Consider the following 17296-nt stretch of genomic DNA (forward strand, 5'->3'; position numbering starts at 1 on the left):
ACATCCGCACCTCCTGTCAATTCAACAAGGAGAGATTTATTGCAATTAACTAAAAGGGCACTTGTTATAACAGGAATACATATGCTACAGCAAAAAACAGGATTCCAGCTTGGGGCTGGCCTTTGCAAACAGTCAGGGTCTTGCCAAAGCAGTCCTTTTTTTGGGGGGGGGGGGGGGCGCGGGGTGTGCACACTCACTAAGAGTGTAACATCCAGACCCAGGGATATTTCCAAGGTGGGGAGGCTCTGAGGCTGCCACTGTGGGAGACCACCTCCAGGGCTGTAGCCCTTGACTGACTGGAGCAACCACTATAGGCTCTTTGGGTTGCTGGACCCCCTACCCTGCGTCCACCTTCCTTTTCTTCCTTACACACAGAACTCTAGGTATATTGGGATCAGCCAATTCTCAGCTAAAAATTACTGCATTTCCCAGCCTGCTTTGCACAGTCAAGATCAGTGACTTGTAAGATGAATTCCCTGGAGATTTGTGGGAAACTTTTGCCTCCTAATAGAGATGTTGCTCCTTACCCTCCCTTTCTCCCTCTCTCTAGGTTTTGTGAAGAGTAATTTAGCTAATTCTAAGTTCCCTTTTGATTACTTCCCAGGTAGTAATTACATTCAAAGATTTGAAACGGCTGGAAGTCTGATTTCTAGATAATAAGAGTATTCCAGTACATGAGTTGATTGCTTTCTAAAAATCGATTTACACAGTTTGATACTGAAAATTCTAAGTGAATTATTAAGTGTCTGCTCTTTTCCAAAGTTACCAATTCATACACAAGCAAATTTAAGATTAGGTGATTGATTACAGAGATCAAAAATTTTCCCTGACCTGTGTGGCTCAGTTGGTTGGGTGGTATCTCACAAAGCAAAAGGTCGTCAGGGCACATGCCTGGGTTGTGGGTCCGGTCCCCAGTCAGGCCATGTAAGAGAGGCAACCAGTAGATGTTTCTTACATTGATGTTTCTCTCCCTCTTTCTCCCTCCCTTTCCTTCTCTCTAAAAATAAATAAATAAAATATTTTTTTAAAAGTTTGAGACATAAACAATTCATTTCAAAAAAGAGAAAGAACTAATTTTGCTGCAGTGAGGGGGAAAAGAAACCATGGGATTCAGCCCTGGTTGCTGTGGCTCAGCAGACTGAGTACCAACCTGAGAACCAAAGGGTCTCTGGTTCAATTCCCAGTCAGGGCACATGCCTGGGTGTAAGCCAGGTTCCTGATAGAGTGCTTGTGAGAAGCGGTCACACACTGATGTCTCTCTCCCTCTCTTTCTCCTCTCTAAAAATAAATAAGTAAAATCTTTTTTAAAAAAAGAAAAAAAACAAGGAATTCAAAAATTGCTGCATTTAACTGTATCCCTATTTATCTCTGCATAGTGTCTTTATCTCACTTTCTCAATTTCCTCTTTCTTTTCACACCAAGGTATTGAGAACTGTATAAAGTTGAATGTTTGTTTGACATATCTGATTTAGGGTGGCTTCTACACCACTCTTCTCTCTTTTTTCTCCCAGTACACACTCTTGACTTTGACACTTACCATACTGGAAATGACAGATGCCTGAGGGTAAATGCATCAAAGCAATTAGAATCAGAATGCTTGCTAAGGGTTTGTTTTTTGTTTTTGTTTTTTTGGTTTTGTTCTGTTTTTTTACTAGAGCAGGATGTAGTTTTATTGAATCTCCTTTATTGTGAAAGAAAATCATTGTAAGCCACAGAAACTACCAGAAGCACTTAAACCTTTAGTATAAGCATATTTATTTTTCAAAATCGGGACCTTTTTCTGAAGTATACTTGTGACCTAAATACCTCTCTCCCCTCTCCCCTTTACAACATACCATTTCAATCTGTTTGTTTAAAGAATGTAGGCCTTAAGGAAAAGCCTTATTCACATTTCCACAAAAGAAATAAATAAGTATTTGTCTTTAGGATTCATTGAACTGAACTTGACTAAATCCTGATAGAGGCTCCAATCTTTCTAACAGACATGTAGGGGATGGATGCTCTTTCATTATCAACAAATTTCTATTAACATAGCTAAGCAGTTTATTAAATTACTCCAATGCATTTATTGAGCTTCTCTTGTGCGCAGTTTGTTGTTCCAAAGTAGACTGTCTTCCTTAGATGTAAAGTGGGCCACTTAAATAACTTCAGGAGGTTAGGACTCTGATAGACACAAAATACCCTAAGGATAGGACATGTTTGCAGCTGCCACCAAAAGTGCCCTGTTTATTTCTAGGGAACAGCTCAGGCATTGGAAGAATAGACTTCCAGCTTAAGCATTAATAGAAGATGGAGTTAGGGAGTGGTTGTACCTTTGAGACAGAACACAAATGACAATGTGAAGTACATTTTGGTGACTAAAATGCTAGCATTTATGCAAAGTAGTCTAGGAAATGACACCAGTTTCAAAAGAAACCAGGGACAACTTGAAAATAAACCAGGATACAGATTGATTGAAATTTATAGGAAAAATTAAAATATAGAACCACTAACCACCTCCCCCCCATCACTGAAATTATACTTCCTCAGACATATTGCCATCATTGGGAAGCATGGGAGAAAACTGAATAAATTAAAAGCATATTAAATAATTGAGAAATACAGCTAACTATTGTATGTGTCTGGTCCCAAAGACTTTTCAACATGTTTTTTAATATTAAAGTTGTAGAAATGGAAATGAAAGAAAGTATACTTTCTTAGAAGCAGCTTACAGATTTCTCACAGCCCCCTACATGATATACAACACATCACCACTACAACACAAACTATTTTGTCTGTCACCCGTGAGACATAACTTTACAGGGCATCAGGCTTCCAAGGTCTAAGTGCTTCCTTCATATGCCTTTAATTTTTTTTTTCCTGGAAAATGGTTCAGAACTGTGAGCTAAATAGGTTCTCTTTTCAGATCAAGTGTTATCTGCTGGCAAGGTACCTTCAGGTTAAATATGCCCGCATCATTTCTAGATCCTGCAAGTCAAGCCTCCATTTATAAGCTTAAACTCAGCTCCAGTCTCTCTATTCACAACTTCTCACATTTCCTTCATGTGGGAAGGAGAGAGATGTACTCCTGGAGCACTCATAACCAGCCTCAGAAAGCCAAACTCAACCTCTTCTCCTGAAAAGAGCCTCAGTAGTCTCCCATTCAGACACTTCCAATTCCTATTATTTTCTAAATGTGATGATTAAATAAAATTAGAAGCAAATAATAAACAGTAATTAAATAAAAAATTAAAATAAATTAAAAAATACATGGTCTAGCAGTTTTCAAAGAAGGTAATAAGGGTCAACTTCCAATAAATTCACATTCCTTTCTGTACCAGTTTCTACAATGAGTGGACAACACTGCCCTCTACAGGGCTCATTATGCTACATCTCTTGGTTAACATGGTGGGAAGGAGCACCAGGTGCATTGGCCAGTGCCCACACATTCTTTTATTTCTGGGACACAGTCTGTCCTTGGCCTTTAGTGAATGACTCTGAAGACCATGCAGCCCTTAGAGAAGCCACGAGACTTTGTGGAAGCTCATTGAGGGGATCAGAAATTAACATCTGTTGCAGTGGGTTTGTTTTCAAATCTCACTAGGCATCAGAATCCCCCAGAGAGCTTGTTTAAACACAGGTTGCTGGGCCCACCTCCAGAGTTTCTGACTCCATAAGTCAGGGGTTGAGTCCAAGAATTTGCCTGTATAACAAGTTCCCGGGTGATGTTAATGCTGCCAGCCCAGGGGCCACTCTTGTGAGCCAGACATTGTGCTAGGCACTTTATCTCACTTAAGACTCACAACAGGGTAAGGTTTTAGCATCTCTCTTTTACCCACCAGGAAGCCGAATCTCAGAGAGACTAAGTGGCCAAGATCACACAGTAGTGACAGAGTCTGTAATAAACCCAGGGTCTAACTTGAGGCCATTGCCCTCAACACTATGATGTCAGTAAATGTTAGTCACTTCATCTTCCTCGGCCTCAGCTTCCTATCACACGAAGCAGCACTTAGGTGACTGGTTGGCTTCCCCTCTTGGAGTCTGGATATGAAGACCCCAGGAAGGTCTACTCCATCCCCAGGCTGGATCTGCGAGTGGATGAGCTGAGAGGGGAGGGGACGGCAAGTCAGAGGGAGGGGCCTCTGTAGGCCCCTCCTACACTGTTCAGAGAGGGTCTCTTTGCTCTGGATTCTGGAGGTCTTTGTACTCAGAAACTCTGGAAGAGAGGCGGTAAAGCTTATGCCTCCTCACGCAGGCCTTCTGAGGACCGACCCAGAGGGTGGCTAAGTCTGCACCCTCTCCAACCTCAGCTCAAACCTCCGGGACAGGGGCGGGGACCACCCAAGGAGGGCCCAGTGATGGGAAGACCGAACAGTTTTAGTAAAGGAAAAATGGTTTGTGGGTCACATATTCCACCAGGATCAGGCAAGTAAACAGTTCCTAGCACTCATCCCCAGCAGGATGTCACAGTGATGGGAAAAGAAGGGCTATGTGAGGACCTTCCACTTCAAAGTTTTTCTCATCCTTTGCACTCCGCTCCCAACGCAGCTTGGTGTGTTCCTGAGGGACCTACAAATCTGGCACGTCCCACAGGAATGGTTTCTGGCCTCAGTGGTTAGGAGAAAGGATGTTCTCAGAAAAACAGCGCCGAGGGCTGGTCAGCCGAGATCTTGAGGTCGTGGCCCCGCCTGGACTTCGTGCAGAGCTGGACTCTGGACTCCAGCTGCTCACCGAGTTCATCCAGAGCCCCCGTGCAGGACTCCAGGCTCTCCGCCAGTTTCTGAATCTTGGCCTTCAGCACGGCCTGGCTAACCTTGGTGGCCCCCTCGGCCAGCCTAGGGATGAGGAAGCCACGTGAGCCGAAGAAAACGATGAAATAGACGGAGTTGTACAGGGCCATGGACGCGTTCCTCCCACTCTGCAGCAGCTGGCTGTCCCCGCGGCCATGCCAGCGGCAGAAGAACTCGAGGCAGCTCAGGATCTCACGCATCTGGTCCTGGCAGGTGGCCGCGATCTCCTGCACCCTCCGCACCTCACGGGAGTTGCAGAAGATCAGGGAGAGGTCAGAGGTGATGGTGACGGCCCCTCCGGCGGTGGCCATCCCCAGCCCCACGGCCGATGCCAGGAGCGACACCCCCAGGGTGATCGGACTGAGCGAGAGCCCCACGATGGCGGTGACTGCGCCGGCGGCGCTCAGCGAGCTGCCTGCCACGTTGGCCGCCAGGGAGCGCCTGCGGAGGCGCTCGAGGCGCCGGGCCACCTCGCGCAGGCGCAGCAGCTGGCCGTGCAGCCGGCCGCGACGGTCCATCAGCAAGCCCTGGAAACGTCGCAGCGCCTCGGCGCCCTGCGGCTCCCAGGCCGCCGGCCCCTCCATGACCTGCGGGCACAGAGACACGCAGTTATTCCGAAGTCTCCGTCACTAATAACAGCTCCCAATCGCGGTTCCCACATGCCAACGGGCAGTTGGCAAAAGTTATAGCTGCTACTGCACGCGAGGGGAAACGGGTCACTTTCCAGTGAGTCATATATCAAGTTCTCAAAGGTCAGTTCTGCACTCTGGGGCAAGACACACACATTCTCAGGAGCCTGAATCCGCATATGCAAGTAGGAATAATGCCGTCCTCTGCCTTCTCTCCCATGGAACGCTAAGGATGGATTTTTATTAACTATTTGTTATACAGGATGTAAACACAAGGAGGAGCGAATAAGCCTTCTAACACCTGCAATATTCAGGCTTCTGCTCTGTTTGAAAGATACTTTATAAGTGGTAGGTTGTCCCTGTTTACAAAGTCCCTTTGTTATATGAAGACTTGGATTCTACGGAGTTTTTTAATACAGTTTTTTTCCCTCCCTCTCTCTCTGATGAGTGAAAAAGGCAAGTCACCAAAAACTGAAAAATCATATTGTCTATCAAATGTAAGAAACTAATCTTTCTAAGTTAGATGCTTGCCTCCAGCAACTCTTCTGCTTGTTACTCTTGTGGGCTCTTACCTTAGAATGAAACCGAAGCTGTGGTTTTCACTGTTTATTCTAACTAGGGCCCATCAGGTCTCCCTCTTTGATGGGTGCTTAATTAAAACTATATTAAATTAATACCACTATATCTTTTTATTAGTAAAACTTCCTTTTTAAAACGAATAATGGTTGAACTAAAGTCACCCAAATTTTTTATTGAACAACTGACTGGGGGCAAACCTTGTACCAAGTTGAATTAAAGTCAATTGCACATGACTAACAGACAGAACTGTACACCTTCAAGTAAAAGTACATCTTTCCTAGTTGCCAAAAATTCCCACCCTCATATCCACTGTGCTCATCATTATTAGGAACTTCTTAAAAGCGGCAAATAAGCCATAGAAATAGAACATTTTGAGCCTATGCTATATCAGGGCAGAAATCGTTATTCTCATCTGAAAGATGAGGAAATCCAAACACAGGCAGATTCTAGATGCAGCCAAGTCTTCACAGAACCCAGTCTAGAAAGAATCCTGGTCTCCTGACTCCTCCTAGGTCTTCATTTTACTTGCATGTCTCCATAATTCCACCCACCAGTGATAAATTTCCAAGTGAAGACACCTCTTAGGAAAATGAGAAAAGTCACTCAAAATATATAATACAGGGATATACTGCCAGTATTACAAATATAATGGCAATTTTTCAGATAGTATCCCTCTAGGCTCCCCACTTACCATTCACCTCTGGCTATCTCCAGGAAAGAAACCTCTGAGGCTGTTTCTGGATGAGCATGCTTTATAGTTCCAGAGAGCCAATGACTGCCCTGGGAAAGCCTTGCTCATTCTGAGAATTTGCCGTTTCCTGTCCTGGCCCCTACAGCCTTCATCCAGAAGGATGTGACAGGGTGGAAAATGACCTGCCGGGCGCAGAGCACATGCCGTGTTTAGGAAATGAACATTGTGTGTTCGTTCTCACCCAAACGCAGGAAAAGAACAGCAGGCTGTTCCCCCAGCTTGAAACAAGTGTTGTCATTCTCCCAGGAGGGTATACCCTGCTTTTCCTCTCCTGAGAATAACGAATGACGTTATCTGGGAAGACATCAAACACATCCCAGGCTAACCAATTATAGTGTTTCTTGAGAGGCCACAATTATGAAATCACTTTTTAAAAAGAAAGGGGAGGGGGAAAACTCATATTTGATAAAGCCACCTATAGTCCACTCCTGCATTTGAAAAAGCATTGTGAATCTGTGAGTGGTTGAAACGCATGATCCAATCAGCATGAAGCCTTTAAAAAAAACCCTCAAGGCCACACCCACAGGAAGTGCTACGTGCAGTTTTGGGCATCTCCAGCTGCGGAGAAGATACTGAGGTCTCAGAAAGGGCACACTGCAGGCCAAATGCGTCAGAAAAATCTGTGGGGTCAGGCTGCACAAGAAGCTAATTATAGACTCTCAACAGCAGCAGGGATTCCGCTTCCCGGGTTTTCATTTGAAGTAGCAATTGTAGTCCGTGCAATAGTTAAATGAATGGATTCTATCCCCAGGGTAGTGAAGCATGGCTTGAAGGGCAGTTATCTGAATAACTCGGAAAGGAAAAGCGAGTATAGCATCGGTGGGTGCTTTTAGTCTCAGACGATAGGGCCCCAAATATATTATCCTTCTTCTAACTCTCACCTTGAAATAAGGAAGGCCAAATTTGCTTCTCCCTTTAATAATTATCGTCTCAACACTCGGGTTCATCTGGAAAGACTGAATAGCCATAGCTTTCTAGAACAAAATTAAATTTCCCACCTTTACAACTATACCTTGTATTTATCAACACATCACTTGCTACTACTCACAACCATGGTCCTTTTGAACTTGATTTTTCTAAATCTGGCCCATCTTCAAATATTCTGGAGCTCCTCAAAAGATAAATACAACCTTCGTCAAGATGCCTTCAGTATATACCTGTGCTATTGAGATAAGAGGTGGGAAAACATGTCCCCACAGACCTTAACACTCCAAAAGGAATGAATGTAAACCAGGCTGAACTGAGGGTAGGGATGTGGTGGGCAAAAAGGGACAGTACTCTGATTCTTCAGTTCCCATATGCTTCTCCAACTTCCCTGGACATGTGTGTGTGTGTATGTGTGTGTGTTGGGTTTAGATGAACACAATTAAAGCTTTATTTCATGCATAAGGAATTTTGGACTACAGAGAGAGTCATAATCCTCAGAGCATCAGTAAGCATAGTAGAGAACTAGTATAGGAGAATGGACAGCATGTGTACTGACTTCAGCCCATATCTTGAGGAATTTATTTTTCTCTGTGTTGTAAATCCATTTGTTCCATATCTGTGTCTCTATGGGGCAAAAAAAACCCAGTCATTTGACGATGTGAGCTAACTGAAGTTTTACTGCCTGTAAAGGTCTAGTACTTGCCGTTGTTTACAAGAACTGACACTTAAATGTAACACTTTTGACTCAGCACTTATTTACTTTCATGTATTTAAGCACAATAAGAAATTTAAGGAATAATTAAAGATAGCTTAATCAAAAGTTTTATGTGGGCAGTCCCCGCACCACAAAAAAAAAAAAAAAAAAGAAACCAACAAAAAACAAAACAAATCTGTGGACTGCATCCTCAAATTTCTTTTTTTTTTTTTTTATTGAATTTATTGGGTGACATGCTAATAAAATTATATAGGTTTCAAGTATACAAGTCTACAATGTATCATCTGTATATTGTATCGTACCTTTACCACCTCATCAAACTTCTTTTTAAATTGTTTTTGGGCACCTAATAACACATCACTCCAGGGAGTCTATATTGAAAAGGGTGGTTGACCCTCAGATTAGCCTTCAGATCTATTAAATCCATGGTGCACTTAATCCATACCAATAACAGTACTCGCTGGAATTCTGAGTCCTGGATCCACAGGAAATACAGTGCAAGAAAGAACAGAGGAAGAGTGTTTTTTAAGGACAGGGATCTCCAAGCTCCAGCCCTGGAGAGTCTGAATTGGGAGGCTGGAGTGGCATCTGGGCAAGTGTGGGTGGTTCCGACCTGCAGACAGGGCTGTGAACCACCGCTCTGGAAGCTGTGAATTTTCTGACCACTGGTTACCTGGCAGCAAAAACAGCAGGGCGAGGAGAGAGCAGTTTATTAGTAAGGTGTTTCTACAGTTAGGCTATTAACAACCCACCCGTTTGGGGCCCTAGTTAAAACTATCGCATTTGAAAGATAAAGTGATCATTATAATCAGGGCCTCCCAGAGATCTAGAGAAGACTGGGCCATGTCTATTTGTGGAGGCTCTGGGTAAATTAAAAAACAAACCAAAAAACAAATTATGAAACAAGATATAAAAATTGTGGTTTATTTTCTTTTAATTACAATGTAATACATATTGCAATGTCAATATTTTGCTATTCACAAGATAATCATAGGATTTACAAAATATATGTCCCAAAGCACTATAGAGCTAATGTGACACAGCTTTAGAGTGTATGATGATGACCTTTTTATCTTGATTTTTATCAGTATATCTCAGTGACTATACATAAGACCCTTTTGAAGACAACATCAAAAGTATACAATTGAGACAACTGTGAATGTGAGGTTTCGGCCAAAGGTCTTTCAGATTTGCCTTTGTAATAGGTCCTTATATGTACAGTCAATGCAAATAAAAGTAAGTTAAAACAGCACATATCCACCTGAGGATTTTACCCATTTTTTTGTAAATTTCATGAGATTGCAAATGCTCTTGCACCTTGTGAAGCTCTCAAAATTGCTCATTGAATAAAACTAAATAAAGGTATTTTATTTTCAAATAAATGTCATTACTTTCATAATAGTTTGATGAGAATTTAGCATGAAATTATCTCTTGAAATATACCACCTGGTAGGTAAGTTAGAGCCCTGATTCTGCAGAGGACTTCTAGGATACCTACGTGGTATGACATCTCAACTTGTATTGTCATACACTCATGGAACTTTGCAGGAAAAAAAAAAATACAATGAACACTGAACTCCAGCTACATTTTTTTCCTTCAAATTGGCCTCTGATCTTTGTTAATGTACACACATATCCTTAACCGCTAGTGTTTAAACAGTGCTCTGTGTTCTTTTCCCACTTAACGTTCCTGCAGATACATACTTCTCTATGTTGACATAGTCCTCATCTCTTGTCATTTTTAATAGCTATGTAATAATTCCATTGTTTGTTTAGTCACTTGTCTATTAGACGCTTGGATTGCTTCCAGTGTTTTTAGCTATTATAACTATAGTTGCCAAGGAAACATCTATGTAAATTTCTCCCCTTTGGGTTATTTCTTTAGGGAACACAAACAGGAAAAATGCCAGGTGGAGGAGAATGAACATTTTCACAGTTTTTGTTCCACGTTGCTATATTGCTTTCCAGAAGAACCAATTTGTAACGTCATAGCTTTGTACGAATCCAAGGTGCATATTATGGGACTACTCATTAATATCCTTCTATTAATGGTTAATTTGTTTGGTTTGTTTTAGTTCCATGAACATGTATTGAATTCATCATGCTACATTCTGAAGACACAAAGGTGAATAAGATACCATCCCTGTCCTCCAGGAGATGGCAATGCATTGGAGAAACAGATACCAAACAAATCATTTCAGCTCAGCGGGGAAAGTGCCAGAGGTGTGTGTTCCAAAGAAGCTGTGGGTGAGTGCACGCCAGCGAAGGACTAGGGAGGAAGACTTTCTGAAAGCAGTGATATTGAGCTGAACCTTGAGAGTCAAACAGGAATTATTTGGACAAAAATTAGGAGAGAGGGGAGGACAAGCTAAGGGAACAGAGTGAATGAAGGCATGGTGGAGTGTTCAGGGTGCTTCAGACAATGTTGTATTGCTGGCCATAAAGTGGGAAGCTGGGAATGGCCAGGGATGAGGCTGAAGGAATGTGCAGGAGGCAGATCATTGTGGCTCTCAAATGCCATGAAGGGAAAGGGAGGCATCTGTGGCCTTACAGGGTTAGGTTTGACATCGCTGACAGTTGTGTGAAGGATGGATTTCAAAAGTACACAGCTCAAAGCCAGATGGGGTAGTAGGCTGCAGAAGTGAACAAGACTATTGTGGATTTGGAGTGTCGGTGGAAAAAAGTATGGATAAAGGAAAATATATATATTTTGGCAGCAAAATTGGCAAATCATACTTAAAGCTTCTCCTAAAACGTGGTACTCATCATATCCATTTACATTCTGTTGGTCAATCAAGCCATGTGGCCAAACCAGCATCAATGGGATAAAGATGTATACACCTCCCATTGCGGGAGGTAAGAAGAAGAAATGTAAACCAACAGACTATTTACCCGTCTACCAGTGTTTTCTTGTAAAGAACATATTCCAACCCTGGCTGGTGTGGCTCAGTGGATTGAGCACGGGCCTGAGACCCAAAGGGTCGCCAGTTCAATTTCCAGTCAGGGCACATGCCTGGGTTGCGGGCCAGGTCCCTGGTAGAGGGGTGTGCGAGATGCAACCACACATTGATGTTTCTCTCCCTCTCTTTCTCCCTCCCTTCCCCTCTCTCAAAATAAATAAATAAAACCTTTAAAACAAAAAACAAAAAAGAACATATTCCAAGGTTAACTGTGACTCGACCAACTACCTCATGTACTCTCTTCCTCCAGTTATTTCTTTGGAATTGCCATCTCCCTATGGATACAGCAAGACTCTTACTCTGGCTACTATAAGCAAACTATTGCTATGAGTCTGACGGTACATGTTTGAGAATAGGAAGGGACCAAGGAGCTCTGGAGAACGAAAGCTAGAAAGATATCATCTGTTTTGTAGTGGAAGAGCTGGTTTGGATGGCACTGGCCAGCCACTGTTCATTCTTGTCTTTGCATCAGCTTCAGAATCAAAGTCCTAGCAGTAACCAATGGGTTGGCTGAGTTCAGGCCAAGTACCCATCTCCTGGCTGCACTGGGTAGTGAGAGGAAGAGCGAACAACTTTTATCTTCCAAATGAAACATAGTAACAGCACTTAACCCTCCGATCAACACTACATACAGTCAGGGAGAAGAAATTTCACACTAGGAAATTATGTGGTAGTATATGAGGGAGAGGGAAATTGGTGCTTAGGGGGAAAAAAGAAAAAGAAAACATCCACAACAATCTTTAAAATCTAATTTGACCCACCTGGAGTTTATTATAGTGCAAGATGGGAGTTAAGCTAATTTTTCTTCAGATTGATCACTTTCATAAAATAGTAATGTGCTTTTTTTTAGATGTGTTATTGCTGCCTTTGTCATATTCATTTATTATCATTGTTTGCATCTACTTCTAGAAGCTCTGTTATATTTCACTAATCAATTTACCTGTTTTTTATTCAGTATAATGTAATTTTGAAAATCGCTGCTTCATAACAGGATTTTTATTTTCAAAGGGTGAATCTATCATCATTGCCCTTTCCTGGGAAAATAAATATAATCTTATTTGCTTATTCTTTTGGACAAAGATGATGGAGCTCTTCAATTGCCCCCGTCTTTTTAATGTGATTAACGGAAGCCAATTTAAGTTTATTTCACTTCCTCCTCCACAGGTGTGCACACCTGCACAGAACACCTGGCATCATGTGGGTGAAACATACATCATATCATTAATATAGAAGCCTTGCCCCATGGGCCCTATTATAGTACATCTTCTTTACCGCATGCTTCTTCCTCTGGTGCCAAGAAACTTGCAGCTGTGTCCACACCCTCCAGTAGCCATAAAGATTCTTTAATCTACCAGGAGACCGGGAAACTATTACCTTTGTCTTTCCCTTTCCCAGGCTTAGTCATTCTCTCTCAAGTTCTTAGACATATATAACACTCACTGCAGCCTGGATTATAACATCTGCTTGTTTTGTGCATTCAGAGCTATAATAAATCTTAAGCTCTCCCTCAACTTTTAGACAACCTGAATAGTTTCATTTTTAGTGTGTCTCTAATAGACAAGAGAATGTTGAATATTGCTTCTCCTTTGTTTTTTAACTTGGCTTAAAGTCTATTTTTAATAGAAGAATTCAGTCATTTCACATTAAACATTATAGTGAAGCAAGAATCCCTGAAAGGTGATTGTTATTGTTCTGGTTATTTGCTTTTTTAAAAAAAAATTGTTTCTTCAGTGAGTTTTCAAATTGATTTGATTTTGAATTAGGAAGAAAAATAACTCTTGTAATCTACTTTTTTCCCTAAATATTTAGCACCTTAAAAATATTTCTGCCTTTACTTTTTATGGTGAAAAAGTTTAAGGAACTTTGAAAAAAATGGGAAAGCAGATTCTAAAGGTAAACCTCTGTGCACAGTGTGAAAACACAGGGCCCTCAGTCGCCTCTACAGGGTTTTCATGATTAAAGTATTAAATGAATGTGGAATCCTTTTGAAGCCTATAAAATATAACTTATTAGGACCTTTTTACAAGCCAATGACTACAGTGATTTCTGATGATCTGTAGCCTTGTAAAATAGCTTAACATTTGTATTTTATTATTCTGATAGCATATTATTTGATTTACTAGCTGATTTCATTTTATATCAGTGTGCACCATTGCCTTTCTGTGGCTCCCTCAAAAGTATCTTTTTTACTTTTCAGCTTGGAGCAATTCAAAAGTGATTTTTAGCTTATCAATTTATAATATTCTCTGCCTTTTTTCCCTTGTTATTTTTATATTTTTATTGTTGACATTATTACGGATGTTCCCCATTCCCGCCTCCTCTATTGTCCCTTCCCCCAGCTGCCCAGTTTCCAGCTGCAGTAAGTAACTTGGAAGCATATGCCCTACCCTGGATCTAACAATATCTCTTTATTTCCATACAAAGGATTCCAGGATGCAATGTGTCAGAACCACATCACTTGATCCTGCTCCACTGACTACAGCCAATTGGTCCAGAGATGAACATCTGAACCAAACTTGGCCAATCAGAGTCTTCCTTCTGAGACTTTGAAATTTGGACCCAGGGATAGTTGAGTTAGTCTTCTCAGTGGCTGGAACTGAAATATGGAACTCAAGATCTTTGGGTTTACAGTTTGCTATAATACCACAGTTTATAGTCTGCTATATGTTCTTACATAATAAAATGTTTATGATTATACACTTTGCCCATGATGTGCCCCAAAGAGCGGAGAAAGTTTATTTGCTGAGAAAAATAAAAAGAAAAGGACCGGAGAGGAGAGTCTTAATTTTTGTTTCTTGCTATCCTTCAGTTCTAGGAGTTATCTTATATCCTTATTTTTTTTTTAACTCCTCTTTTATTCCTTTTGTGATCTTCATTTGACTTCTTATCTTTGCCACAAAGAACCCTAACCAACATTGCAACATATCAGATTTATACTTTGCCTCTAATGTTAAAAGAGTTAACATAGATATTTAGAGGTGTTTCTCTATCTAGTGCCCTTAACGTTACCTTCACCTTAGGTGTAACAATGCTTTCTTTAATGAAAAATATAGTTCATCTTCATTTTTGTAACACCAAAAGAAATACTTCTTGGTGTTACAAATTTATATAAAAATGTAGGAAGTTAGAAAAGGAGTTTTCTCTACCCATCTGTTTTCACCCTCCAGAAGTAATACTGAGGTTTATATTGTAGTTTGCTGTATGTTCTTACATAATATTCATGATTATACAAATATACGGTTGTGATTTTCTTTTACAAACATAGCATAATAGCATACAGACACACAGAGTCCAGCAGAAGTAGCGCCTGCTGAGTGTGCTTGGTAGGGTAATAATATGGGTGTAATAATTTATAGCTTTAATTTGAACGTTTCACCTAAAATGTCACATGGTGTGCTTGAGTGTGATGTTATGTTACAGAATTACAGGCTTATATTTTTATTTTGTAATAAAAAGTGGGTGTTATTTGTGCCAGATCCTGTATTGCTATGCAACTTTTCTTTTCCACTTAAAAATGTAGCAGAAACATTGCCATTCCCTACCCCACAGACCCATTTCGCCCTCGCGCTGGCCTGCCCCGCGCCCCAGCAGGCTGGCTGCCTCCCGCCCCTGCGAGGCGGCCGGGGCCGGAGAGGAAAGAAGTCAGCGCGCCCCTTCCCTGTTTTCCCACGTGTCAGCTCTGACTTCTGCCATAGCTGTGTCCCTCTTTGGCTGTTGTTCCACTGAGTGGCCCTGCCTCTATGGTTCTAAGTTTCACTGGGCTCCTATTTCATCCGTCCTCTCCCTTACCCCCTCAGCTCTAGGAATGGTAATAATTTTCCTCTGTTGCTGATTTGTAAGTACCTCTCCATCACTTCTGTCACTTCTTTGTTGACCTAACACTGATCAACCTCTTGTATGTAAACTTTCCCTTAAACCTCTTCACTTGAAACATCTGGAATGAGTCCTTTTTCATGCCAGGACCCTCTCTTATGCAGATATTTTTCCAAGGTGATACTTGTAGCTGTTATTCTAAATATTAACAGGTCACAGTTTATTTATCCATTTTTTATTGAGGTGCATTTATCATATTTTCAATTGAGTTGCTTATTACAAACAATGGTGTAGTGGTCATCCTTGTGTGTGGCTATGTGTATGTGTGTGTGTGTATTTTCAGAGAGTTTTTTCATAGTAGAGGGTCCTAAAATTGGAATTGCTGGAATGAAAGATTTACATATTTTAAATTTGATTAATATTTTCTCTCGCTCCTAGGCAAAGAGCCAACAATTTCCTCTCCCTGGAATACACTTATATCTAATGAGCTACAAAACAAGCTATAGCTATGATAAATAAAAAACTAAGGCTCTAGTAAAACATTCATGTTAGACCATTAATCCAAAAGAAACTGAAGTTTCTTAACCTAAAAATAAAGTCTTCATAAAGGAGCTCCTGAGTCCTACAGCTATTCAGACAATGTAATCCTTCAATCAGCTTTATTTCAAGGGAAAAGAACAATTTCTGACTGTTTGAACTAATCTGACCAGGAAAAGTTCCAATAGTCACTAAGTATATTAGATTAAGCACATGATTAAGAATAAAATCCAAAGAACATTCTGATGGTATGTTTCAGAGCAAATTTACATAATTTACAACTTCTTTTTGGGATCCAGATAACAAGGTATTTGCTACCACATTCTAGGTTTAAGTTTACAAGATTTAATATCGCAAAAGCAAAGAGGGGTTCAAGCAGGCAAGACAGAGATGTTCACTGAGCACTGCATACAATAAGTTAATAATCTCAATTTCCAACAGCAGGTAAATGGTTAGCTAAACTTTAGCATATCCATACTAGAGAATACTATAGTGCAGTCTTAAAAATGAACGTCCTTGATTCCAAGTGAAGTTGAGCACTTTTCATATGTTTATGGTAGCTTTTGGGGGGGTACTCCTTTTCTGCCCATATCTCCTTCTATGTAGATTATCTACTTTTATCTTTTGGCCATATTTCTATTGTGTTGCCTTTTTTTTGTATCCACATATAGAAGGTTTACTATGATATGGATACTAATTCTTGTTATATATGTAGCATTTTCCCTTCCATTCAGTTTGCTTTAATTTTACTCATTCTGTTTTGTAGTCCTAACAACATGTAAACAAAATATCAATCAATATGGCTTTTTCCCTTTTTGTCTCCTAATAATAATAATAGACGCTTCTAGGTTCTTAATACCACTTCAGTTAATATTTGAGGAGTAAGAAGGAGACATTTAATATCTTCTTCCAAATGGAAGGCCACTGATCCCAACATCTTTCCCAGAAGCTGAATCTTCTCGGCTTTCATGGTCTGTGGTCACACCCATCTCTAAACTAAGTCACTGTGGACAGGGCGACTGGATATGTTGATTGGCTCAAGTCAATCAAGGCAGCAACTGGAGCTGAGGATGGAGTTAGCCCCTCTCACCACATTTTAATAAGGCTGAATGAATTGGGAGCGATAACCAAAATAAATTTTGAAACTATTCCTAGGAGAAAGTACAACAAATGCTGTTTCCTTGCATTTACCATTTTTGGGAAGCTCTGCCTCTGGGTACTATCTCCTCTCTCAGGCAAAGCGTTTGAGGAAAATGACGCCTTCTTGCAAAGTTTAGAAATGTGCAACGGCAACATCTTCAGACATCAGACCTTATTTGAGGGGCTGTTCTTTCCCACCCAGATATCTCTTAATTCCTTTGAATTCCCATGTACCCTTTGAACTTTTGGTGCCTGCACTGCGGTGCAGCCATGAAGGTGAAGTCAGGCTAGAAACAGAGCTCCCGCAATCACTAGGGAGCGTTTTCATTTCTGTGTTGCAATGCCTTTCCCACTGCCTCCTCCTGGAGCCAAAGAAAACCCTCACCTGGGGAAGATTTCACCACCGTATTTAAATAACCAATTTATAGCAGCCTTAAGAACCAGCAGAGGGAATGATTCTTGAGCCCTATAAATGC

General features: G+C 41.0%; 1 protein-coding gene across 2 annotated transcripts in view; it reads right to left on the reverse strand.

The window, feature by feature from the left end:
- Window positions 1–1743: 1743 nt before the first annotated feature.
- The window catches only part of APOLD1 (apolipoprotein L domain containing 1), a 39194-nt gene continuing 23641 nt past the window's right edge, over window positions 1744–17296 (reverse strand). Inside the window, exons 1-2 of one of the 2 annotated variants that reach the window (XM_054591412.1) lie at window positions 6669–6704; window positions 1744–5356 (exon numbers count right to left, since the gene is read on the reverse strand). In XM_054591412.1, the coding sequence (XP_054447387.1) occupies window positions 4613–5356; window positions 6669–6671 (747 nt within the window). In that variant the 5' untranslated portion in view covers window positions 6672–6704 and the 3' untranslated portion in view covers window positions 1744–4612. Of the gene's footprint in view, window positions 5357–6668; window positions 6705–17296 lie in introns of those variants that run through there. The other variant, XM_054591411.1, reaches the window with a different exon arrangement.

The sequence above is a fragment of the Pteronotus mesoamericanus genome, unplaced genomic scaffold (genome assembly GCF_021234165.1).
Source record: "Pteronotus mesoamericanus isolate MK-2021 breed Mesoamerican mustached bat unplaced genomic scaffold, CSHL_Meso_final scaffold_21, whole genome shotgun sequence".
Classification (NCBI taxonomy): domain Eukaryota; kingdom Metazoa; phylum Chordata; class Mammalia; order Chiroptera; family Mormoopidae; genus Pteronotus; species Pteronotus mesoamericanus.